The following is a 26,459-nucleotide window of genomic DNA, read 5'->3' as shown; positions in this document are numbered from 1 at the left end:
CTTTAAACCTCAATTTCCTCATTGATGAAATAGCATGGGAGTACCTACTTCATAGTATTAGTATGAGAATTAAATGAGATAATATTTACTAAACAGTCTAAAGTAATTCCTGGCACACATGTTAACTGGTAGGTAGAAAAGTTACTCGTGGGGATGGGGAGCAGTGAGAAGTATTTTAGTGGGAACTTTCTTGAAGTAATTTGTTTTCCTCCTTTTTATTCTCAATCACATGATAGTGAGTGCTGATTAATCTAACTTTATTGTTCCTGTTAAAGTAATATATTTCTGACAATCTAGATATTAACTTTTTAACCAGTACGCATGCCATTTTAAAAGTTTGATCTGAAGCACATTATTTTGATGCCTTACTCAATAACATTATTTTTTGGATAAAACCTAACTTTCAGATTTAGAAATATTTGCCAGGTTGGCAGTTATAACCACAGAGTATGTAGTTCTTCTACATTCATCTGTTCTTCTCTGTCAGTATACAATGCCCTAGGCAACTGACATCAGTATCTAAGAGTCAGTTCTATTTATTTTCTCTTTCTAGTTGTAGCTGTCACATGAAGAATGTGGGTCTTTAGCTCTAAGAATTTAAGCCAATCTAGGCTCACCAATGCTCCATTAGAGCTTTTGAATATATTGTTTACACTGTTTATAATTTTTATTTTGTGTGCATAGTAGTGTAGTTAGTGCATAATTTATTTTTATCAACCTGGAAATAAATTTGGTTCTGTTCTATTCACACTTTGATAAGAATTAACAGATTTTACAACTCCGTCATGCTTGCTGATTAAACTAAGTGCTTAGGTGATGGTTCTCAAATGTTGTCAGATTTGCTCTGCTCATTAGTTCTGCTCCTAGTAGGTTCCTATAGAAATGCCTACACGTATGTATCAGGTACAAATTTAAGAATTTTCACAGCCTAATTTTTCACAGTAGTTCACGACAATCCAAAACACCTTCAGTAGTCAAATGGATAAATACACTGAGGTATATTGGATGAAAGAAGCCCGATACAACAGAATATATACTGTAGTAGTCCATTTACATAAAGTTTAAAACCACTAAAATTGTAGCGTATTATTTAGTCATGCATATTTAGGTAGTGTGACCATAAAGAAAGGCAAGAAGTAAAATGCCATAAAATGTAGGATTGGAAAGGGGGATGTGGAAGGCTTTGGGGGGTGGTGGTTAGGTTCTGTTTCTTGATTTGGAATGTAATCATATAGACATTTGCTTTTAAAAGATTTATTAACCTGTACTTTTGTGTATTATACCTCTTTTTGTGTGTTGTTTTTTACAATGTGTTTTTAAAATAGGAGAAAATGAATAATTCTCTTTCTAGAGTATCCCTCAAAATTACAGTTTTCAAAAAGAAAGAAAAATCTCGTATTTTATCTTCCACTTGTGCCAAGGTAAATAGCTCTTTCGGGACTTCCAGTTGTTAGGTCTCAGACTTGTATTACTCCTAAAGAACTAAGGTATCCACCCTAAGCTTGTGAGCTAGTGATTAGAAACTTTTTAAAAGCAATATTTTTTCTTCTTTAATCATGGGCCACTAGTATTTCACCAGATTTGATAAAAAATATAATCTTAAATAATTTCAGTAGTGCCCTTACCTGTGTACTACTGAACATTAGGCATCAGTACATTAGGCATCATCCCACAAAACAAAGGGTTGCTGGTTCAACCCACATGCCTGAGTTGTGGGTTTGGTCCCCAGCTGGGACGTGTATGAGAGGCAACTGATCAGTATTTCTATCTCACATCAATGTTTCTCTCGCTCTCTTGCTTCCTTCTGTCCCCTCTCTCTAAAAATAAGTAAATAAAATATTTAGAAAATAATAATAACTTCAATAGTGATAGAAGCAGCAGGTAATTATTATTTAGTACTTATATGTTAGTACTATTAACACTTTTTATATGTACTTGATCCTTAGTTTTAGAATGAGGAAAACATTCAAATAATTTTTCCAACTTTGGTCGCTTTTAAAAATAGATAGTCAGTTCATTCATTCACCAAATATTTAGTATCTGCTATGTGTATACCAGGCATTATTTTAGGTGTTATAGGTATAGAAGTGAACAAGAAAAAACTTTGCCTCTATGGAGTTTACATTTCCTTGAAGAGACAAAAACTAATAAAATAATGCATTAGGTAATGATGAGTGTAGTTGGGAGTGACAAAGTATGTGGGATTTGAACAGAGAGAGTACAAAATTGAGTGAGTTGTACGTGTATCTGGGGAAAGAGTCTGTGAGATAGAAACTGTTACCTAGTAGAATGGGTTTCAGTCACCTGCTACCAAACACGGGCATAAACCAAAGATTGGTGGGGAAGGGAAAAGGTTGTCTTTTTAAAAATTTATTTATTATTATTTTGCTGTTCAAGTACAGTTGTCTGCATTTACCCCCCACCAATACCCCCCGCCCCAGGAAAAAGGTCTTTATTAAAATGTTGCCCAAGTTGGTGGAGTAGGGGATACCCTGACTCCAGGTCAATCTCCCACAAAGCATAGAACTCAGCTACCCCCAGAACCAGAGACAGTGTCCAGAAACCCCAGTCCATCCTTATCTGTCCTTCCGGAGGCCAAGGCTGCTGCGCAGGTTGCTCTCTGGCTTCAGATTCCCTTCCTGGAGCGCATGGTTGTGGGGCCAGGGTCATCAATGCCATGCCGCAGCTTCCCATTTGGGGCCCTGGGGCCACTGCAGACCACACTGCCAGTTGTGCGGGGGCTAGTCTGCAGGGCCAGCACCCAAGGCTGCTCGCACCCCTGGGGCCAGCAAGCACTCTGGCCTGCCCGTCCATGTGCTGATCTCAGAGGCAGAGAAGGGCATAGTCTGGGACTACCTGTGCAGCACAGAGCCATGGTATTTCACAGGCCGCCACCAAGGCACACGTACCTGGGTCATGGCCTAGCGTGCAGGACTGAATTTTGGTATGAGCCAGCCCCCTGACTGGGTGCGTAAGGGGAAGCTGAAGGGGCCAAGTCTCCACCCTCCATTTAAAAATGTGGGTACCAAAGTTCCACGTGGCTGCAGAAGCATCCAACTTCCCATCCAATTCAGGCCAGGCTGGTGGGTCTGCACCTTCCCCTAACCTCTGAAGAGGGCTTTCTGTTTCTTTCATCACACTCATCATCCTGCACAGTGTCCCTGACAGGCCTTGTGTGGGGTGCTAGCTCAGTTACCAGGGCAATGCAATGCTGGCCTGCTAGTTTTGTTTACCCTTTACCCAGGGGGTATGGAAATCTATCGTGTGCCTCCTCTGGGGAGCACAGGCTCTCATAGGCTGTCTCCAGGGTCCCTCCCCAGTGCCAGCAGTCTCTCCAGAACCGTCTGAATCAAAACCACGGGAAAACCCAAGATGGATCTGAAATTTGAGTTTTATAACAATAAAAATGCTTTAAAAAAATAAAGGGCTAGATAGTAAATGTTTTAGGCTTTGCAGGCTATGAAGTCTCTGTTGGGAGTGCTAAACTCTGCCATGGTAGTGGAAGGCAACCATGGTCAACCTGTAAATGAATGGACCTGCCTGTGTTCCTATAAAATTATCTACCAAATAGGCAGCAGGCTGGATTTGGCCCTGAGGGGCTGTAGTTGACTGACCTCTGAGCTAGATTACATAGGCCTTATAGGTCATGGTAGGGACTTCAGATTTTATTCTAAAGGTGAGAAGGTTTTAATCAATAAATTTCTCCAGGTGTGATATGTGTTTATAATTTTTCAAACAAGATGGTACTTAGATCTTCAATACACTAGAAGAAAATTTAGAATGGCCTTTAAAGTTCATGTTTATATTATTTTATTACTTGCTATTTTCATGTAAGAAGCATTTGTGGAACTTGTATTTTGTGTTAGAATTTTATTAGTAATTAAATTATTAATACAGTACCTCCTTGCTTTCTCTGGATTCTAAATTTCTAGATTTATCACATTGTTCTTTATAATCCACGAGGAATACCTAGTACTGTACCTAGTGCGTAGTAAATATTTGAAGAAGTCTTAAAAGTTCATAGTATGTTGGAAAGGGTAGACATAAATAGTTGCAATAGCATAGTGCAGATATGAGTGGAAAGTTATGGAAAGAAGAGAAGAGAGAGATACCAAATCCATCTGGAAGAGAAAGGAAGAGAAGGTAAATTCCATTTTAGACATGGTAAGATTAAGTTCCTGTGAGATTTCTGGGTGAAAATGGGAAGTAGTTAGACAATAGGGTTCTGAGAGTGCTAGACTAGGCATCAACATTTAGAAAATATAAATGTAGCGGCAGTTAATGTCATTTAAAAATAATTTTGTTGTTGACAGAGATTGTGAAAACTAACACTCATTTAGATCACAATCAGAAGAAAGGGAAACCAATGAAAGGCTGAGAGGGAAGGAGTGAGCAAGCACATAAAAGAAATAGGAACAGGTGGTATCCTAGAGGTCAAAGGAAAAGAGTTTTAAAAGGGAGGCAGTTACATTTTTGATTAAATATGGACCCATTCATAGTAAAAAATTATAAAGGACATTAGATCGCAAAGATGAAGAGAATGGGAGTGGAGACTACAACAGATAATAGATGTTGACAAAGTTTTAGAAGACATAAAACAGATAACTGAGTGGTAAGAGATTTGGGTTCAAAGGAAGAGATTTTTAAAAGGGAGGCAGTACATTTTTGATTAAATATAGACCTACTCATAGTAAAATATTATAAAAGACATAAGATTGCAAAGACAAGTTCTGGCCAAGATACGCTTCACCTCCTCTCACAACCAAAAGAAGGAACAACCAATTTAAAACAATTAAAACCAGAACTGCCAGAAAATAGAACTGTATGGAAGTCCAATAACCAAGAAGTTAAAGAAAAAACATTCATCCACACTGGTAGGAGGAGCAGAGACGGACAGCTGGGGCAGAGAGGATGAGTGGCAGGGTGGCAGCTGGTGGACCAGGGAGTCCCACATTCGCATGCAGAAAAACCAGGAGGGACAACTGGGGAGTGAAACTGACCATGCAACCCAGGGTTCAAACACAGGCAAGATAAGGCCTTAGAACCTGTGGCTGTAAAAATCTGTGGGGGTTGTGGCAGCAGAAGAAACTGCCAGTCTCTTGAAAGCAGGGCGAGAGCCGAGCAACTGGCATTGTTCCGTCTCTGACCTCCCCCCCACATACATTGCCACAACACAGCAATGTCACTTGCCCGTCATGGCGCATACCTAAGGCTCCTCCCCTTACAACATAACAGGTGTGCAAACACAAAGAAATATGGCCTGAATGAATGAACAGATCAAAATTCCAGAAAAAGAACTAAGCAATGAGGAGATAGCCAACTTATCAGATGCAGAGTTCAAAACACTGGTCATCAGGATGCTCATAGAAATGGTTGAGTACGGACACAAAATAAAGGAGGAAGTGAAGACTGTACAATGTGAACTAAAGAAAAATATACAGAGAACCAACAGGGAAGGGAAAGAAACCAGGACTCAAATCAACACTTTGGAACAAAAGGAAGAAATAAACATTGAACTGGAACAGAATGAAGAAATAAGAATTCAAAAAAAAATGAGGAGAGGCTTAGGAACCTCCAGGACAACTTTAAATGTTCCAACATGCAAGTCATAGGGAGGCCAGAAGGAGAAGAACTATAGCAAGACATTGAAAACTTATCTGAAAAAATAATGAAGGAAAACTTCCCCAAACTGGCAAAGGAAATAGACTTCCAGGAAGTCCAGGAAGCTCAGAGTCTCCCAAAAACTTGGACCCAAGGAAGCACAAACCAAGACACATCATTATTACATTACCCAAGATGAAAGATAAGGAGAAAGTCTTAAAAACAACAGGAGAAAAGGAGATGGTTACCTACAAAGGAGTTCCCATAAGACTATCAGCTGATTTCTCAAAAGAAACCTTGCAGACAAGAAAGGGCTGGAAAGAAATATTCAAAATCATGAGAGGCAAGGACCTACATCCCAAGATTACTGTATCCAGCAAAGCCATCATTTAGAATGGAAGGGCAGATGGAATGCTTCCCAGATAAGGTCGAGTGAAAGAAGTTCATCATCACCCAGCCCTTATTATATGAAATGTTAAAGGGACTTATCTAAGAAAAAGAAGATGATCAAAACTATGAACAGTAAAATGACAACAAACTCACAACTGTCAACAACTTAACCTAAAAAAAACAAAAACAAAAACTAAGCAAACAACTAGAACAGGAACAGAATCACAGAAATGGAGATCACATGGAGGGTTATCAGTGGGGTAGGGAGAGTAAGAGAGGAAAAGGTACAGAAAATAAGCATAATTGGTAGGTACAAAATAGGGGGATGTTAAGAATAGTATAGGAAATGTAGAAGCCAAGGAACTAATACATACGACCCATGGTCATAAACTGGAGCGGGGAGTGGGGGGGCAGGTGGATGCTGGAGGGAGTAGAGGTACCAGGCAGAGGGGGATAAAGGGGAGAAAAGTGAATGGGACAACTGTAATAGCATAATCAATAAAAATACTTTAAAAAATATTGCACAGAGGCCCTGGCTGGTGTGGGCAGTGGATTGAGCGCTGGCCTGCGAACCAAAGGGTCGCTGGTTCGATTCCCAGTCAGGGCACATGCCTGGGTTGTGGGGCAGGTCCCCGGTGGGAGGTGCGCAAGAGGCAACCACACATTGATGTTTCTCTCCCTCTCTTTCTCCCTCTGTCTAAAAGTGAATAAATAAAATCTTTAAAAAAATAGCAAAACAAAATAAGGAATTATAAGCTCCAAAAATACTAAATGGTTATATAATAAGAGAAATATCATCATAGAATATTATATGACTGAGATATAAATAATAGTCACAGTACAAGGTGGGGCACAAGTAGGTTTACAGTTTGTGTGGAAAATAATACAATAATTAATAAATAACAATAAAAGAATAAACTCTGTTTTGTGTGTTCACAAATATAAACCTACTTTTGTACTACCCTACATAAATACTGATTTTAGATGGACAAAGCGTAAGTCTTATGAGGATGATAGTAGGACATAAGGGAGTTTAATCATCTGTAAGATATTGTCAATAAGTAATGTCTAAAATGGAAAAATAGATCACAGTACAAGGGAGAGCCCCAAAAAACTAGAATTTATTTATTAAAAAATTGTGTAGTCTCACGTGTTTAAATTTCAGTCACCTTCAAAGTACCCTTCATTTAATGTAATAAACCTATCAAGAGGCTTTTTCTAGTGCTGAAAACAGGGTCACCTCTTTCATTGTTGGCAAAATGTTTCCCTTTGAGGACTTTTTTCCTGCAGGGAAACAAAAAAAAGTGTCTCTCAGAGCAACATCAGGTGAATACGGAGGGTGGGGAATGGGGGTCTTGCCATTTTGGGTCAAAACTGCTGAACACTCAACACATAGTAGGCAGGTGTGTTCATAAATCACCTATCATGAAATGGGCAAACACATTGAAGGAATCTTCAAAAATAATTCACTGAAGCCAAACAGCCTCTCACAACAATCCCAGTTGGTACACTGATGCAGATGGTTTCCTAGAAGATAATTCCTGTTAGGGGGAGGGGCCTCCCCTCATAAATTATTTAGAAATATAAATGTAAACGCCAGAACAAATGCCTAAAATTTAAAGGTTTTTGCTTCTAGGAAATGAATTTCAGGAATGGAGTGGAGTAGGACAGCTTACATTATACATCTTGTAGGACTAATGCCCTTTAAAATTATCTAGTCCATTACTTTGGCTTTTTTTTTTTAAGGCATCTGGGGCAAACAGTGCCACGTACTACAAAGAGCCTATATAAAATAAAAATTTGAAAAGGAGCCATGGGTTTTGTCAGATAGGAGGTTATAGTGATCTTGGAGCAGTTTTGATTGTTGAATTGTAAGTGTAGACCAAGTTGCAGAGGGTTGAAGAGTGAAAGAATAGAGAAATTATATCACGTGGTGCAAAAGTGTAAGTTGAAGGAGATCAACTGACATACAAGATTAAATAAGGGGATATACAGGATATGTATATTATCCTCTTCAGTGAAAAGAAGAATTTGAAAATATGCCGACTGGTGTGGTTCAGTTGGGTGTTCCGCACACTGAAATGGTTCGGTTCTGGCCCAGGGCACATCCCCGGGTCGCAGGCAGCTCCTCAGGTCCCGGTGTGCAAGAGGCAACAGATTGCTGTTTCTCTCGCACATCGCTGTTTCCCTTTCTTTCCCCTTCCTTGCCCTCTTTCTAAAAATAAATAAATAAAATCTTTTTTAAAAAAGAAAATATGACCAATAAATGATAAAGAAGCTACACTATACATTTACAGAGAATCCCCCATAAAACAAAACAAAAAAACCATTTATTTCTTTAAATAATTAGCTCTTCTAAAATGATTCATATAACTGAAAAATATTGATAGGCATCTCTGCTGAATTGTATCAATAAAGAAAAGTAAACTATTGATATACAGTAATTTGTATTCTTTATTTAAATAAAATATCTTCTCATAGTGTAACTTAATATTCTTAATTTAGAAAGGGTTGCTTTGTTCTGAGTGCTTTTTGAAAGTGTTAGGCTGTAAAATAAGGTGAAAACTAATAAAATAAAAGGCCAATGTTCCCCTACCCCTAGATTTCTGCTTTAATCTGATTGCTCTATTATAGAGTTCTTTCAGTTCCCCTTCCAGGGTCTAGTTTTTGTTCAAGCCTAGTCATGGGAGTGATGTTATCATCTTTAAATTTGGTCATGGAATGTGTTACACTGCCCCGCTCAGGGAAATGCTACTCAGTTTGGACTTGGATGGTAACGTTTATTTTCTTTGGCAGAGAAGCTGATCGTCGAGGGGCATCTAACCAAAGTGGTAGAAGAAACAAAGCTTTCAAAAGGTTTGTTTTCTGTGGGATTTTTCTGTGGGTTTGACAACTCTTGGATAATGAAGGTTAGTGTATATTTACAAGGTCATGGTATTTTAACAATCAGTTTCTTTCTTACAGCTCACAAAATGGCAGTGCTGTAATAGTATCATATAATAATAATGCAAAATAGTTGAAGTTCTGTTTTAAGAAGGATATCTTAATTGGAAAGTTTCTTTTTAAAGGGGTGTATATGTGTGTGTGTGTGTGTGTTTTTAAATGCTTAGAATAAGTTTCTTTAGGTATTAAAAATTTGTTGTGATCTCTTTCACTTCCAGCATTATTTTCAGCTTTTATCTCAAATTTTTACTCAAACAGCATATAAACCTTTTTGGAAAAAAAACAGTCAAAAATGTTTGCAGTACTGTTTTGGGGGATATTGTACCTTTATCATTTCTTTTGATAATTAATTTTTTTTTCACTTTTGTCATCTCAAATTGATTTAAACAAAAGTGAATATGTAGAATCTAATTATATTTTTAAATGAACAGTCCTATTAATTTCCTGAAGTAGTTTATTTGTAAATTCTCTTCAGTTACAATTGTCCGACTTAGAGAAAGAAGAAAAGTGAGTTTTAAAGAATCTTATTGTCAAATCACTTTTGTGCATAGGGAAATTGGGCAAATTTGGGACTTTTATTAGAACATGCCAGTGTAAAATCTAAAGCTAAATTCTCGGTCATTTTGGTTAATTAAAAAAACGAGTGATTAAAGTCTGGAATACTCAATTTCAGCATATTCTTTTTAATGAAAGTAACTGGATCTGTTTGGCTTTTTTGAAATATTTAGGATAGTGTCATTTCTGGTGGCTTCCATTCTGAATTGTGTACATGGCAGATGCCATATTTGGGGAAAGAATGCATAGAATATGCATCACTAATATTGTTCTGGCAAACAGGCATTGAGTTTCAGAACAGCGAACTATTTTTAGAACATAGGCAGTTTATTTTATCTTATAAAGTGAGATGAGAACAAACTTTAAAATAGCTTTTACTTCACCACCTAAATACCTGGTTTAATAGCCAACACTTTGAAGTGTAAGAAGAGACTTAGAAAAAAAAATCAGCATCTCTTTAATTAAAGAAAAGAATCTTGATGCCTCTTTTTAATGCATTCTAAATTGGACATATTTGCTTGAAATTATGTGATGTCATTTTTTAAAAAGTTTTGAGCAGTCTTCTGATTTGCTTTTGAAACCTGGCTGTAAAATATGTATTGAAAGTTTTAAAGACCATGCTAGCAATTCCACTTCTGGGTTTTTATCTTAAGGAAGAAATTGGACAAATGTGCAAGGTTATTTGTTTTAGTGTTGTTTTAAAAGTAAAAAGAGAAAAACATAAAGGTGTTTATTAAATAAATTATAGCAAAGTAAGGCCATACAAGAGAATAGAATACACTCTTTAAGAATAATACAAGTTGTTGGGTTTTGTCATTGATTTGAGAGAGATACAAGTTGTTGGGGTTTTTATTGATTTGAGAGAGATAGAGACAGAGAGAGGGAGAGAAACATGGATTTGTTCTTCCACTTACCTGTGTATTCATTGGTTGATTCTTATATGTGCCCTGACCGGGAGCTGAACCTGCCACCTGGCTTATCAGGATGCCCCTCTAACCACCTGAGCTACCCGGCCAGGCCCAGATACAAGTTTTATATACTCAGAGATTTTTCTGTCAGCAGCCAACATTTTACTAGTACTTCTCACAGTTATCATGTAGAGGTAATACCTGTGACAAACCAGATGGCTGAAATAAGTTACATTTTAAATATTTTGTATCTGGCTATAACATACATTCTTTTGGATCTGGCTCAGTTGTCTTATTTTTATTTCACTGGTGATGTTTTGGGGAGAATTTTCTTTTCTGCATTGAACATGTTGCTAGAAATGACCAATTATCAGCTGTACAATCTTAGTATTTTCTTCAGATACAGTAATCATAGGTTGCATATGCTTTCCATATAAGCCCGTACTCAACTTGAAATTATTGTATGTTTACAATTACTTTAGGGGTGAAAGTAATGAGTATGAATAGGTAAGACACCTGGTTTCAACTTCAAGTTCTACTGCTAGCTGTATGCTATCAGGCAACTTACTTTAGCTCCTTAAACTTCATTTTCCTCATTTGAAGAATGAGAGTAACAATAGGTAACTTGTAGGATTTTGTGGGAATTTAATGAGATAATGCTTATAAAGCAGGAAACACCATTTTGGTGTCCACATAAATGTTCGTTCTCCTTTCCCTTCTTGATCTTTAACCTTGCTCTCTTTCCAGGTCCTGGCTCTAGTGGTATACAAAGTGGTGTATGTTTGTTTTGCCCGCCCATCATTATGTCTACTCAAAGATACAGTGGAAACAGTCACCTTGTTGTAGACCTCCCAGTTTGGGAATAGTTTTGGTATTGATATTGGTAGCTGTTCTCCCATTCCCTTCTGTGTATTATTGGTATGTACCTTAATGCATAAATACTGCAGAGAAAATGAACCAGAAATGCTTTTTATACCAGAAAACTGGGTACTGCTTCATAGCTGAAGAATAGGGGTTTTGAAAAGAAGTATATACTTTATCAGTCATTTGTTGTGTCCTGTGCTTCATTGTTAAATAGATCTGGCTTGCCTCCATATAGTAACTGTAATATCAGGACATAAATATGATGGACCATGAGTTTACTAGCTAAAACCTTGCTTTTTTTACTTACAGTAGATTTGTGCCTTTTATCATCCTTTTTTTTTTTTTTTTGAAGCACCTACTATGGACTGTGTGCTGTTCTACACAATGGTGGGGCGGGGTGTTGCGCTTATACAGCAGTTAACAGAACAGACAAAAACCCTGGCCTTTGTAGAGCTTAGACTCTAGTAAGACCTTGGTGAAAGATTTGGTCCAACTTTTAAGGCAATTTTACCTCCCTGGTTAATACTCTACATATAAAAGTTCCTTCTAAGCCAGAGAAATACTTTTGAAAATATATCCCTCTTGGATTTACCTCATTATCTTGATCAAAAAATTGCCAAGAATATCAAAATCAGAAGAGAGTCATTTTTCTCTTTTTCTTTCTGTTCTCCCAGAGTGGTTCCTTTTCTATCTATATATACAGATTAGATGCATTAGTCTCATTGGAGATTATAACTTTGTGCTCAAAACTAAGGCATTCAGAAATGTCTGATTATAGCGCTCTGTGAATGCACAGGAACAGGTTGGATGCTCTTAGGCTTCCATGGTCAGTGGCTTTACTTCTGATCTAAGTTCCTTGTCTCTTAGCATTTGGCCTTTGACAAGAAATGGCAGTGAGAAAAGCCGCAAAGGCTCTTGGTAATCCATCATCCATTTCACAAGTTAAGCCAGAAATTCTAGGGCTGTTGTTATATGTAATAGACATAAGAAGTTATGTTTTAATATTACATGAATATTTTGACAGTAATACTTTTAAGTAGGTTTCTGATTGCTTTCAAAATGGAAAATATGTCTTGATTTAGTTGTTTATAAAACACTATTCACTATAATTCTTCAAACAATTTATGCTATGTAAAGTTAGAAAGTAAATGTCCACCATGTCCCCATTTCCAGAAGTAACCATTGTTTTCTCTGTTACAGATCCTTCTACACCTTCATAAATATATATAACAAAACTTCATAGCTAAATATATAGCTATTTTCAGTCTAAATGGCATCATTATACATACTGTTGTTTAACAGACTTTATTTTTACTTAATAGTACTCAATGTATTTTTTTATTATTTTTTTAATAGTTGTTCAAATACAGTTGTCTCCATTTTCCCACCACCATGTTCCTCCGCCCCACCCTCCACCTTCCCCCCATGGGTCCTTTATACATGTTCTTTGATGACCCTTTCCCTTCTTTGCCCGTTATCTCCCTCCCCCATCGCCTGTCACTGTCATTTTGTTCTTTATTTCAGTGTCTTTGGTTGTATTTTGCTTGCTTTTTTGTTTTGTTGATTAGGTTCCACTTAAAGGTGAGATCATATGGTACTTGTCTTTTACCACCTGTCTTACTTCACTTAGCATAATGCTCTCCAGTTGCGTTCATGCTGTCAGGAAGGTAGGAGCTCCTTCTTTCTTTCTGCTGTGTAGAATTCCATTGTGTAAACGTACCACAGTTTTTTGATCCACTCATTTACTGATGGGCACTTAGGTTGCTTCCAGCACTTGGGTATTGTAAATTGTGCTGCTGTGAACATTGGGGTTCATAGGTTCTATTGAATTGGTATTTCAGGATTCTTAGGGTATAATCCCAGCAGTGGAATGCCAGGTCAAAAGGCAGTTCCATTTTAGTTTTCTAAGGAAATTCCATACTGTTTTCCACAGTGGCTGCACCAGTCTGCATTCCCACCAACAGTGCACTAGGGTTCCCTTTTCTCCATAACCTCATCAGCACTCATTGTTTGTTGATTTGTTTATGATGGCCATTCTGACCAGTGTGAAGTGGTATCTCATTGTGGTTTGAATTTGCATCTTTCTGATGGCTAGTGATGCTGAGCATCTTTTCATATGTCTCTGGGCCCTCTTTATGTCTTTCTTGGAGAGGTGTCTGTTCAGGTACTTTGTCCATTTTTTAATTGGGTTGTCTGTCTTCCTGGTATGCAGCTGAATGAGTTCTTTCTATATTTTGGAGATCAAACCCTTGTCCAAGATATCATTAGCAAATATATTTTCACATATGGTTGGTTCCCTTTTCATTTTGCTGATGTTTTCTTTACCTGTGCAGAAGCTTTTTATTTTGATGAAGTCCTGTTTGTTAATCTTCCCTTTATGTCCCTTGCTCTAGGGGACATATCAGCGAAAATATTGCTGTGTGGAATATCTGAGATTTTCCTGCCTATGTTCTCCTCTAGGACTTTTATGATATCACAACTTATATTTAAGTCTTTTATCCATCTTGAGTTTATTGTAGTGTATGGTGTAAGTTGATGATCGAGTTTCATTTTTTTGCATGTAGCTGTCCAGATCTCCCAACACCATTTGTTGAAGAGGCTATTTTTACTCCATTTTATGCTTCTGCCCCCTTTGTCAAATATTGATTGACCATAGAGTCTTGGGTTTATTTCTGTACTCAATATATTTTGAATATTTTCCATTTCATAATGAGTAATGCTTCTGTGAACATTTTTATAGGTACTATATGTAAACTATTATTTCCTTTGAAAAAGTTCTAGAAGTGGATATGTATGTTTAAGTTTTGATACATGTCACCACAAACACTACGGTCAAGTGTATATAGAAACATTATAGAAATAATCATATGCTTAGTGAATTTTTAAGTCACTAAGAAAATAAGATAATATATACATACATACACACACAGAATGATGTGAAATAGAACATGATTAATTCCAAAAACATATGACACAGAGAAGATGCAATAAAAGGAGCAGCATGCAGAAGATAGAGATGGAGGTGATGGGGACTTAAGCTATATCTTATAGAATGCACAGGCCAAATAGAGAGAATGGTCGTTGAGTTTAGGGAAGTTCAACTTAAGCAAAGAATTGTAGGTCATAATAGCTGACATGCTTTGGCCCTGTAAAGAGGCTGGCTTGACTGAAATAGAGCTCATGTGGGAATTAATGCAGGGACCAGATTATATCTAATTGTCCTGTGTAGTTATTACAGAAAAATAATCATCTCTGTAAATGCTATCCAAATGCTATTCTATCGTATACACAGATGTGCCATTTCACTCGAGAATTTAGGGCCTAATTAATTGCCATTCATCTTTAGTTAATTGTTGGAGTACTGTTAGGGTTTTTGAGAGCACTTCATTGGAAACTCTACCTACGATGTCTCTTTTGGATCAGGCAGCACACTACTCGCAAATACAAAGCTTTTTAAAAAGTTTTTATTTTTCAATGTGGTTCAAGTACAATTATATTTTCTTTAGATTTAAAAGGCTATTAATTTTATTGTTTTAAATGTTAGTTTTATAACAAATAATTATTTTATTTGTTTTGTTATGAGTATAAATATTACTAAGACAACCTAACTAGTGTTTTTATATAATAGAGCTATTTTGTTTCATCTTCATACAATGTCCACATTGTCCAGGGAATTTTGCTCTATTTATTGCAGTTCTCTGAATACTTTTGCAAAGCTTGCTTCATTTTTGCTTCCAGTTGGCCAGTGGACAGCCTTGAACAAAAGCCTCAGCCCTCTGCACAGCAGACATGATCCACATTATAATTTAATATGAGCTCCGTGTAATAACCAGCATTCCATTTTGGACTAGAGTGGTGAAGAAGTAAGAGATTCAGTGACCTCAGTTAATTTTAAAAGTATTTTGCATACTAGTAGATTTAGAGCACACATAGCCTGAAGCTTTTACTGATAGAAGCTATTTAATTATAATGAGATTCTACTTTTATTTTTTTCTTGGTAGAAAACCAGGCAAGAGCAAAGGATTCTGATTTATCAGATACTCTGAGTCCAAGCAAGGAAAAAAGTAGCGACGACACTACAGGTGAGCTTTGACCCAGTGCTTACTAATCTGCAGATGTCATTGTTACCAAGCAGTTTAGATATGCAGGTTAATGTGGGTGGATTGCAAACTTGGTGTTTGAAGTAAAAGCAATACTTTCATTTATCTAGTCATATTTTTTTAATCTTGGATATGTTCATAAATCTATCCAATAGCTGTATAAATTTCAACTGTTCAAATACAATAGGAGTATAAATTTCATTTATTTATTTTGATAGTGACAACTTGTTGTTAGAGATGACTACTATTTGTAATTATCTCTTTCCCCCTGTAGATGCCCAAATGGATGAGCAAGACCTAAATGAACCACTTGCTAAAGTGTCCCTATTAAAAGGTACTTTAACATGTTTTTAATACATTTCAAACCAGGGTATCAGGTTTATTTACCTTTTGCCACAAAATCAATTCCATGTATAATGTGAAGTTTTAAGTTTTAGTTAAAAGGTTAAGATAGGTCCTGACATGTAGGAGGAACTAAAATTTAAAATGTTGGTGTTGGTGCCAGTACTTCAAGCAAAAATATTTAAATTGTAAAGTAATTTGTACCAGTCTAGGTTATGAAGGGCAGAACAGGAAGTGGTAGAATATGAAATGCAGCTATGGTTTTTTGTGCTGATTTTGATGTCTCTGATAGAAACTCATTACCATTTTTAACATATATTAGAAAAAGGTGAAAACATTAACTTTCTTGAAAAAAACTACCTATTTCTTCTGTTATCATATGATAGCAGTTGTAAATTTCTGGTCCTTCCTAATAAAGATACCAGCTTCTTAGAACAGTCTTCTCGAAAGTTTGGTTGGGACTAAAACAAGCAGTGCATGTAATAAATCCTTTCACTGTCTCGCTTCTAAATAAGAAGTACATTTATTTCTTTTATTAAAGTATGGTTTATTGATTATGCTATTACGGTTGTCCAAAGATTGCCCCCTTTGCCCCCTCTGCCCACTACCCCACTTCCCTCCAGCAATTCCCACCTTAGTTCATGTCCATGGGTTGTGCATATAAGTTCTTCAGCTTCCCTATTCCCTATACTATTCTTAACCTCCCCTGTCTATTTTGTATCAACCAATTATGCTTCTTAATCCCTGTATCTTTTCCCCCATCCTCCCTCTTCCCCCTCCCCACTGATAACCCTCCATGTGATCTCTATCATTCTCTTCCTGTTCTGGTTGTTTGCTTAGTTTTTGTTTTTATTTTTGTTTTTTAGATTCAGTTGTTGATAGTTATAATTATAATACTGAGCTTGTTATAATTTTAATGTTCATAGAATTGATCTTTTTCTTAAATAAGTCCCTTTAACATTTCCTATAATAAGGGTTTGGTGATGATGAATTCCTTTAGCTTTACCTTGTCTGAGAAGCACTTTTTCTTCCCTTCAGTTCTAAGTGATAGCTTTGCTGGATAGAATAATCTTGGTTGTAGGTCCTTGCTTTTCATAACTTTGAATACTTCTTGCCAGTCCCTTCTTGTCTGAAAGGTTTCTTTTGAGAAATCAGCTGATAGTCTTATGGGAACTCCTTTGTAGGTAACTCTCTGCTTTTCTCTTGCTGCTTTTAAGATTCTCTCTTTATCTTTAACCTTTGGCATTTTAATTATGATGCGTATTACTGTGGTTCTCTTTGGGTCCAACTTGTTTGGGACTCTCTATGCTTCCTGGATTTGTATGTCTATTTCCTTAGCCAAATTAGGGAAGTTTTCCTTTATTATTTTTTCAAACAAGTTTTCGGTTTCTTGCTCTTCCTCTTCGCCTTCTGGTATCCCCATGATTCAGATGTTGGCCCTTTTGGAGATCTCCCAGAGTCTTCTTTTTCTTTCCTCATTTTTTTGAATTCTTGTTTCTTCATTCTGTTTTGGTTGACGGTTTATTTCTTCCTCATATTCCAAATTGTTGATTTGAACCCCAGCTTCCTTCCCTTCACTATTGGTTCCTTGTGGATTTTTCTTTATTTCACTTAGTGTAACCTTCATATCTTCCCTTATGCTTTTACCATACTCAGTGGGATCTCTGAGCACCCTTATCCCTAGTGTTTTGAATTCTGCATCTGATAGGTTGGCCATCTCCATTTTGTTTGCTTCTTTTTCTGGGGTTTTGTTCTGTTCTTTCATTTGAGCCACGTTTCTTTGTTTTCTCAATTGGGCAGCCTCCCTATGTTTGGTTCTGTGCATTAGATAGAGCTGCTTTGACTCCCTGTCTTGGCGCACCTGATATGCTGTGTGGTGTGAAGCCTTAGGTGATTGCCAGGGTGGGGCAACCTGCTACATTGCTTTGTTGCTCTCTATGTGGGGGTGAAGCTGGAGGGGGGACAGTGCTACTGCCTAGCTGCTGGAGGCTTACTCATATTCACCCCACTTCCTGTCATTCATCCACTTCCATGTGAGACTGGTGGCCCTCTAGCTGTTGCCCTGGTGGTGATTCCCAGAGTGTGTAGGTTTGCGTACATTGTAGGACCGTGTGACCCTTTAAATGGACTCTCCTGAGAGACCAGCAGTTTCTTCTGCCATCCCAAAACCCCACTGGTTTTTACAGCAGAAGTTATGAGGCTTTATTTTCCTGGCACTAGAACCCTGGGCTGCGCAGTCTGGCCTGGGGCTGGGATACTCGCTCCCTGGGTATCTCTCTGATTTTTATCCACCACACGTGACTGTGGGGCCTCCCATTCCATTGGCCGCTACTGCATCACCTGCAGCCACACCACATCCTCTCTGCCCTGACTCCCTGTCTCCGCCCTCCTACCCATCTGGATCAATATAGCTTCTTTAAATCCTTGGTTTTCAGACCTCATACAGTTTGATTTTCTGGCAGTTCTGGGTGTTTTTTGTTTTGAGGTTAGTTGTGATCCTTCTTATGGTTGTGTAAGGAGGCAAAGTATATCCACCTATACCTCCATCTTGACTGGAAGTCCAGAAATACATTTAATTCTTCATAATTACTTCTTAAGAATTAAATGGGTAGGAAATACATCAGCACTTACAGAAGTGTTTTTAAAATAATGTGCCTTGGGTTGGACTATTTATAAATCTGTGGTTATCAGCATTTAGACTCTCTTCTATTGCCTTATTGTACACAAGAAAAGTTGGCGTGGAAGTTCAGACCAGTCGGTTAGACATGTTGGTGGCAATGGACTGACATGAGGCAGCTCTTTGAAATCAGCAGTGGAAGCAGCCTCCGGAAGTTTGTCTATGTAGAAATATTTATGCTTCTCACTGGGCTATTAAGGGATCTCCTAGTCCAGACCCTGGGCTTTGGATTATATAAGGAAGCCTTAGTTTCACCCTGAATGACCTTTCTGCTGGCCTAGTTGTGCAATGATGGGGATTGAGGGTGATTAACAAAGAGATTACCTCTACAGTTACTTAGTCTAGGCATCCTGACCTGTTTTCTTTCCCCTGGATACTGAAGCTCACATGGCTCTTTGAGCCACCATCGATTGAATCCCATTAACAAGGGAAGCCCTGAGGATTAGTGGCCCAGGCAACAAATTGCCAACTTGTCTTTAAGTGTCAGCATAGTTTCCAGCACTCCTCTCAGATGACCTTTGGTGTTGATAAGGCATGCTTTTTTTTTTTTCTAGTGTTGTAATAATAAATCTAAGGTAATTTTTGTATAGTCTAGAAATCTTAACTTGGAGCATTTTTTATTCTTTGCAGAAATGCAATACTGTTATTATATAAAAAGTTGTTAACTGAAAACATGTCAGAGCTCCTGGGCCTTTGTGAGAACATAGAGGGGAGGCAAATGAGTAATGAAAATCTGTCATACAAAAGTAGCTGTTTTTAACAGTCTTATTTACTATTGAAATCTCCTAGAAATCTTTTTAGTAGTCAAGTTCAGATTGATTTATAAGTAGCACTTATGACTGTGTTAATTATATTCAACTGTTATTAGTGGTTTTGTAATTTTATGTCAGTCTTTTCTAAATTTTATTTTTATCCTATTGCCTACCACAATGCCAATTGTTCAGCAAAACTCAGATATTTATTGAATGAATTAACAACAGACCTCTTAAATCAAAGTTGTAAAACCAAGAACATTGGAAAGTAATACTCTAGCCAAGGAGCTAAGAGTCAAACAGCTCTTAGCTCAATCTCAGCTTTGCCATTTATTTGTAATATGTCCTTGGGCAAATTGCTTAACCCTCTGTACTTCAGTTTTTCTTTATTCGTCAAACTGGGAAAAACTGACTTCATAGAATCATGCAAGGATTAAACTAAATAATGCATTTACCATGGTGTTGCAAATATAACATGTTTACCACCATAATGAAGACACTGATAGTAATGATGATGGTGATGATTAAAGCAGACCTGTCTGTTAGAGAGTAACTTTTCATTAATTGAATAAGATTGTGAGGTTTAAAAAAATATTTTTTACTTTATATTTTAGGGGGAAGCAGTCAGTGGTGGTGGATCTTTACCAATTAATAGGGAGCTCCCTTCTAGTTGCTAGATGGGATGTGGGACAATTCATAAATCACTTAATAAAGCCAATTAGATCTTTAATAATAATAATAGTGATGATGATGATGTTGTGTTTATTTGTTACTTTGCCACATGTCAGGGAAGGTTTTCTTTAAATCCTTGAGTACCACAGGAAGGCCAAGTCATATCTGTACAAGCGCCCATAAAAGGGAAAGTTGTGGGAGAGAAAGAGACTGGAAATGCAAGGTGCCTGTGGAAGGAGGGTGGGTGTACCAATGCTGCTAGTAATTGCTTGGGATACCATTGGTGAAGATGGGTCAGAATTCCCTACTTACTTTAAGGTGACAAAAACAAAAACATAACCCCCAAAGGTGTCTTACTTTGCTATATGATTGCCAATTTTTATTAATGAAGTAGTATCTTTATCGACACCTATTGAAAGATTTTGCAGCTTGATTTTAAGAACAGACTGTTAAGGCACTGATTAGATGTAAAGAAAAATCAGCCAGTTTAGAGGCAGGCATATTCTAGAAGTGTCTCCAAGAAAGAGTCACCATGGACCTTAACAGTTGTTTAATCCATTGTTGTTGTTTTTTTCTTTTGTAAGAGTTGTATAAATTCTTAAAATAGTGTGTTCACTCCCACTTATTAGAGACATTTGGGTTATACTTGATTATGTGTGGTTGTGCTTTGTGTAATCTGTATAAATTCAGTAGGCTAACAGATTTTATTTTTCTTAAATGAAGAGTAAATTATTAGACCACAGTGTTAACCTTTAGAACTGAAGAAAGAAACTACACTTAAGTAGTCCCTTTATTTTCCTCATTGAAACCCTATGCCTGACTTCTTGAACTATATATTCATATTTTATTTTTTCCTTTTTAAAAAATAGCCAATCTTTACTTAGAATTATAGTGTGCTACCTTCCTGTTAGTCATCTAGGATTAAGAAAATCACCTAAAATAGATTAAACATTCACCAGGAGATGTAAATAAAAGGATGATAACTATAGTACCTTTTCTGAAATGGTAATCATTTTCAACCAATTGATGCCACTTTTGAAAGAGAAATAAAGATGTGGCTTGAACCACATGTTTTTATATTCTAGAAATCATTTCCCCCAGAAAACAATAAAGTGAAAACTGGAATTCAGTTCAAGTAGTATCGAATGCAAGTTTGCTCTATTTAGAGAACTGTGCCAGAGCCTCTCATAGTTTCAAAGTCTGATAAGACTGTCCTTGGAGTTTGAGCAGTTTCTAGTCAAATGGTGATAGAGAAGTTACAATAATAAGCGGCTTCTTGGTGAATGTTGCCATTAGGAGTCAAAGAAAGGAGAAAGAATGTTCAGATTTTTAAAATTCTTTTTGTTCAAATTTTGGAAGATGGGGAAGGAAGGCACTTTGAGCTTGATGGAAGAAGTATCATTTGAGATGACCCTGACAGTGTATCATACCACATATAATGCATTCGATAATAAAAAAAACTGAACCCGAATCTGGTCAACTTGCAGGACATATAAAACAACTAGGGCCATATTCTAAATGATGTGGTGGGGCTACAGCAGCAAAATCAGAATGTGGAAAATTCTGTAGGACAGTGAACCAGCTTCTTCAAGTAAATTACAAGGTTTGAGGAGGAAAAGGAAAGAGGAATGGCAGATACTATAAATTAAAAGAGATTTAAGAGATGTGGCAACTGCCCTGGCCAATGTGGCTCAGTTGGTTGGAGCATTGTTCCGCAAACCAAAAGGTCGTGATTTTGATTCCCAGTCAGGGCACATGCTGGGGTTGCAGGTTCGGAGTGTGTGCAAGAGGCAACCAATTGATGTTTCTCTCTCACATCAATGATTCTCTCCCCCTCTTTCTCCCTCCTTTCCCCTCTCTCTAAAATCAATAATAGAAAAAAATTATTTAAAAAATAGACGTGTCAACTAAATGCAATGTGTGAACCTTGTTTGGGTTCAGACAATCCAACTGCAAAAGAAATTTGAGACAAAGGAGGAAGTTTTAATACTAAATGCATACTTGATGTTAAGGAATTAATAAAATATTTTCAATGTGATAATAGTATTATAGGTTTTTTTTTTTTGCTTGTTCTTGACTTTTGGAGAATTTATTGATATCAGTATAGTTTTTTTTCTTTTTCTTTTTTTAATATATTTATTGATTATGCTATTACAGTTGTCCCATTCCCCCGCCACACTCCACTCCATCCTGCCCACCCCCTCCCTCCCACATTCCCCCCTATAGTTCATGTCCATGGGTCATACTTATAAGTTCTTTGGCTTCTACATTTCCTACACTATTCTTACCCTCCCCCTGTCTATTTTCCACCTATCATCTATGCTACTTATTCTCTGTACCTTTCCCTCCCTCTCCCTCTCCCACTCCCCTATTGACACCCCTCCATGTGATCTCCATCTCTATGGTTCTGTTCCTGTTCTAGTTGTTTGCCTAGTTTGCTCTTGTTTTTGTTTTAGGTGTGGTCATTAATAACTGTGAGTTTGCTGTCATTTTTACTGTTCCTATTTTTGATCTTTTTTTTCTTAGGTAACTCCCTTTAACATTTCATATAATAAGGGCTTGGTGATGATGAACTTCTTGAACTTGACCTTATCTGAGAAGCACTTTATCTTCCCTTCCATTCTAAATGATAGCTTTGCTGGATACAGTAATCTTGGATGTAGGTCCTTGCGTTTCATCTTGGGTAATGTAATTATGATGTGCCTTGGTGTGTTCCTCCTTGGGTCCAGCTTCTTTGGGACTCTCTGAGCTTCCTGGACTTCCTGGAAGTCTATTTCCTTTGTCAGATTAGGGAAGTTCTCCTTCATTATTTGTTCAAATAAGTTTTCAATTTTTTGTTCTTCCTCTTCTCCTTCTGGCACCCCTATAATTCGGATATTGGAACGTTTCGAGATGTCCTGGAGGTTCCTAAGCCTCTCCTCATTTTTCCGAGTTCTTGTTTCTTCATTCTTTTCTGGTTGGATGTTTCTTTCTTCCTTCTGGTCCATACCATTGATTTGAGTCCCAGTTTCCTTCGCATCACTATTGGTTCCCTGTACATTTTCCTTTGTTTCTATTTGCATAGGCTTCATTTTTTCACCTACTTTTCGAATAGATTCAACCAATTCTGTGAGCATATTGATAACCAGTGCTTTGAACTGTGCATCCGATAGGTTGGCTATCTCTTCGTCGCTTAATTGTATTTTTTCTGGAGCTTTGAAGTGTTCTGTCATTTGGGCCATTTTTTTCTTTTTTTCTTTTTTTTTGTCTTGGCGCTTCTGTTACTTTAAGGGGCGGAGCCTTAGGTGTTCACCAGGGCGGGGTAATGCTGGTCGCTGTGCTGTGATGCTGTACGTGGGGGAGGAGCCGAGAGGGAGCAATGGCGCCCGCCTCACTCTCCTCCGGATTTCAGTCTTTCACTCCGATACTCACAATCAAACTGGGCCCCTCTGGTGCTGGTTCCCGAGTGGGTGGGCTTGTGCACACTCTAGGCCCCTGTGGGTCTCTCCAACGACCTCTCCCGTGAGGCTGGGAGTCTCTCCTGCTGCTGCCCCAACCCCCACAGGCGCTTTCAATCAGAGGTTTGAGGCTTTATTGCCCGGAGCTGGAGCCCTGGGTTGCGCAGTCTGCTTCGCTCCCCGCGCCGCCGTTCACCCAGTTTATCTGTGTGCGAATGTGGGGCCCCAGGGTGCTACCTACTGCTCTGCCTGCCCCGTTCTCCGCCGCTCTGAGTCCGGCCCTCTCGGTTTATCTGTGCAAATGTAGGGTTGCAGGGTCTGCTAGTGTTCGGACGTTCGTCCCACACTCCACCATTCAGTCCCGCCACGGCCACGTGAGTCCTCTCCACCCCAGTGCCTGTCTCCGCCCCTCCTACCGGTCTGGATGAATGTTTATTTTGTATTTCCTTGGTATTGGACCCCCTTGCCGTTCGATTTTCTGTCAGTTCTGGTTGTGCGAGGAGGCGCAGTGTGTCTACCTACGCCACCATCTTGGTTCTCCGATATCAGTATAGTTTTAAGTGGCTAGCATTATAAGAAGAGAAATTCAAGATGTCTTCTCAAAGGAAATATTAAAAACTACAAGATTGCCCTGGCTGGTATGGCTCAGTTGGTTGGAGCATTGTCACATAGACCAGAAGGATGCAGGATCTATTCCAGTCAGGGCACATACATAGGTTGCGGCTTCAGTCCTCAGTCAGGGCACGTACAAGAGGCAATAGAATGATGTTTCTTGCACTGATGTTCTCTCCTCTCTCTCCCCCTTTCTCTAAGATCAATAAGCATATCCTCAGGTGAGGATTAAAAAGAATTAAAACTACATGCTAAATAATACAGTTTGGGTTTGACAAGTACAGTATAATTAAAGTTTGTTCACATACTCATTTGATTGTTTTATATGTTGGGGTGATTGTTGTGGCAGAATTTAGTGTCTATGAGCACAAAAATTTGGTCAGACCTATATTTTTGGGAGATTTATTGCATGAATTGGAACAGGTAGAGCTGGAGGTAAGGCAGTCAATTAGGAGGCTTATGTAATCATTGACAGTCTAGATGAGGGTGGCTGTTGTGGAAATTTAAACAAAAGAACAAAATCTAGTTTTGGGCCCTTGTGTTGTCTTGATCATCTCTGCTTTGTAATCATCTGGAATCCATAGGCCTGAAAAGCAGAATATGAAAGAGAAATGAAAATCAGATGCAATTCCAGCATTTGAACCTGAGTGACTGAAAAGATGGTGGTGTTATTAAAAGAAGTGTTTATTTCTGGAAGAAGAGGTATCCTGGTGAGAAAGTGATGGTTTTGGTCTGGCACATGTTGAACCGTAAAGGTGACCGTTGGCTCTGGTTTGCCTGTTGTGCCAGTGTAATTATGAAAAGTACTCCCTTTCACACTTAAAGGTCTTCTTGTTTCATATTTTCACCCTGGGAACTAGAAAAGCTCTTAGAAGTACAACAGAAACTAGGACTAGAAAGTCGCTGTCATTTATTTCTGAGACATTTATTGACCTAAGAGATACAGAGATAAGACGCACGCAGAGCCTACAGTCTTATGGAAGATAGTGTTGATAGTGTTTTACTTAGGTGTGCTGGAAACCCTGGAGAGCACAGCTAACCATTTTGGGGGAATTCTCTGCATAGTGGTGGGCCATAGTAGCAAGGGGAAATTATAGGGAAAGAAGAAAACAAAGGGGAGGACAAAGTAGCCAATAAAAGATCCAGTTGTCAGGAAGGAACCTAGCGGGTCAAAAGGAATGGCAAAGAGTGAGAATCAGCAATAAGAGGCTGCTGCCTAGACTATCTCATATGACTGCACATACCCACGACAGAAAAAAGGTCTTTGTCTATTGTAAACACTGTTCTCATCAACCAAGCCTGCAACCACCAGACCTTCCAGAGAGAGGAGTGCTAATAGTCGGAAAAGGATACACCCACCTGGCCAGCTGCCTCAAGATCACTTCTATCAGTTGATGAGTTAACAGATGTTGTGGCTACATCAGCCTTCAGCAAACTCGCAAAATACAACTCAGGAGAAAATGCTTTGATTGGCCCTTTGCCAGGTGGTTCGTAGCAGGTCAGCCATGTTTAGAGCAAAAGGCACAGTTTAAGTTAAATCTCCAATCACTCTTCTGAAGAAATAGTGACAACAAATTTAATTAGGATATTATGTAGGTATTGCATGTGCCAAGGCTGGTTCATATAGTGAGTTCTTGTGTGGTGTGGATCTCTTTACAGAATTTAGACTTAGTCTGAGAAAAGCTAGCCCCTGGCCCATACTATACACCACGTAATTCTAAATATAAACCGTTCGTGTTAAAGGGGAGGTAGATTCTGTTGCTCTTTCCACACCATCATAGCTCCTAAAAATTTTATTGCTGTTTGACATACACATCTAAATAAAATGGATTTGGCTCAGGAAGAGTTTCATTTATCTTCTGAACACTTTCCACTGATACTCATCACAATGCTTTTCCCAAGCCTGTGAAGTAGATTAATATAAAAAGTCCCTTTCCATGACAGATGTAAGGCACCATAAGAGTGGACACAAGCCACAATAAGCTAATAATGTATTTTTCCACATAACCATATGAAATGTAATGAGCTATTGATCAACCTTAGCAGAAAAAGATTTACTCATTTGTTTTTGGCAAAAAAAAAATTTGGCATTTGATTTTCTGAAAAGAGGATATATACACTAACTAGTTGATTAGTTTAGATATAATCATTTGTGTTTATATTAAACTTAATTTGTAAATATTTTGGGTGAATATCTCTACTTCTATGATTAAATACAATGTAGAATTTATATATTTATTTGGTACATGGTATCTTATTTGGTCTAATTAAAATGTTGGTCCTGACTTCCAGCCAAGATGGAGGTGTAGGTAAATACACTTTGCCTCCTTGCACAACCTAAAGAAGGACAACAACAAATTTAAAAACAAAAAAATAACCAGAACTGCCAGAAAATAGAACTGTATAGAAGTCCAACAACCAAGGAGTTAAAGAAGAAACATTCATCCAGACTAGTGGGAGGGGTGGAGAGGGGCAGCCAGGGCAGAGAGGACTCTCAGCAAGGTGGTAGCTGGAGGAGTGGTATGGGCAAGGCAGCAGCTGGCAGAGCGGGTAGTCCTACATTTGCATGCAGGTAAACCCGGAGGAACAACTGGGGAGCAAGACAG

The 26,459-nt window shown here is 38.1% G+C and overlaps 1 protein-coding gene across 42 annotated transcripts in view; it reads left to right on the top strand.

Moving 5' to 3' along the window:
• SLMAP (sarcolemma associated protein) overlaps nucleotides 1–26,459 on the top strand; it is a 153,936-nt gene that overhangs the window by 104,454 nt on the left and 23,023 nt on the right. For 35 of the 42 annotated variants that reach the window (XM_071222275.1, XM_045192311.3, XM_071222276.1 and 32 more), the window contains 3 exons: nucleotides 8,788–8,847; nucleotides 15,263–15,343; nucleotides 15,636–15,695. In XM_071222275.1, coding sequence (XP_071078376.1) covers nucleotides 8,788–8,847; nucleotides 15,263–15,343; nucleotides 15,636–15,695 — 201 coding nt within the window. Of the gene's footprint in view, nucleotides 1–8,787; nucleotides 8,848–11,075; nucleotides 11,316–15,262; nucleotides 15,344–15,635; nucleotides 15,696–26,459 lie in introns of those variants that run through there. The other 7 variants (XM_024556554.4, XM_024556557.4, XM_045192327.3 and 4 more) reach the window with 3 other exon arrangements.

The sequence above is a fragment of the Desmodus rotundus genome, chromosome 8, assembly GCF_022682495.2.
Source record: "Desmodus rotundus isolate HL8 chromosome 8, HLdesRot8A.1, whole genome shotgun sequence".
NCBI lineage: Eukaryota > Metazoa > Chordata > Mammalia > Chiroptera > Phyllostomidae > Desmodus > Desmodus rotundus.
The sequence above is the reverse complement of the archived record's forward strand: the minus strand, read 5'-3'. Positions and strand labels throughout refer to the sequence as shown.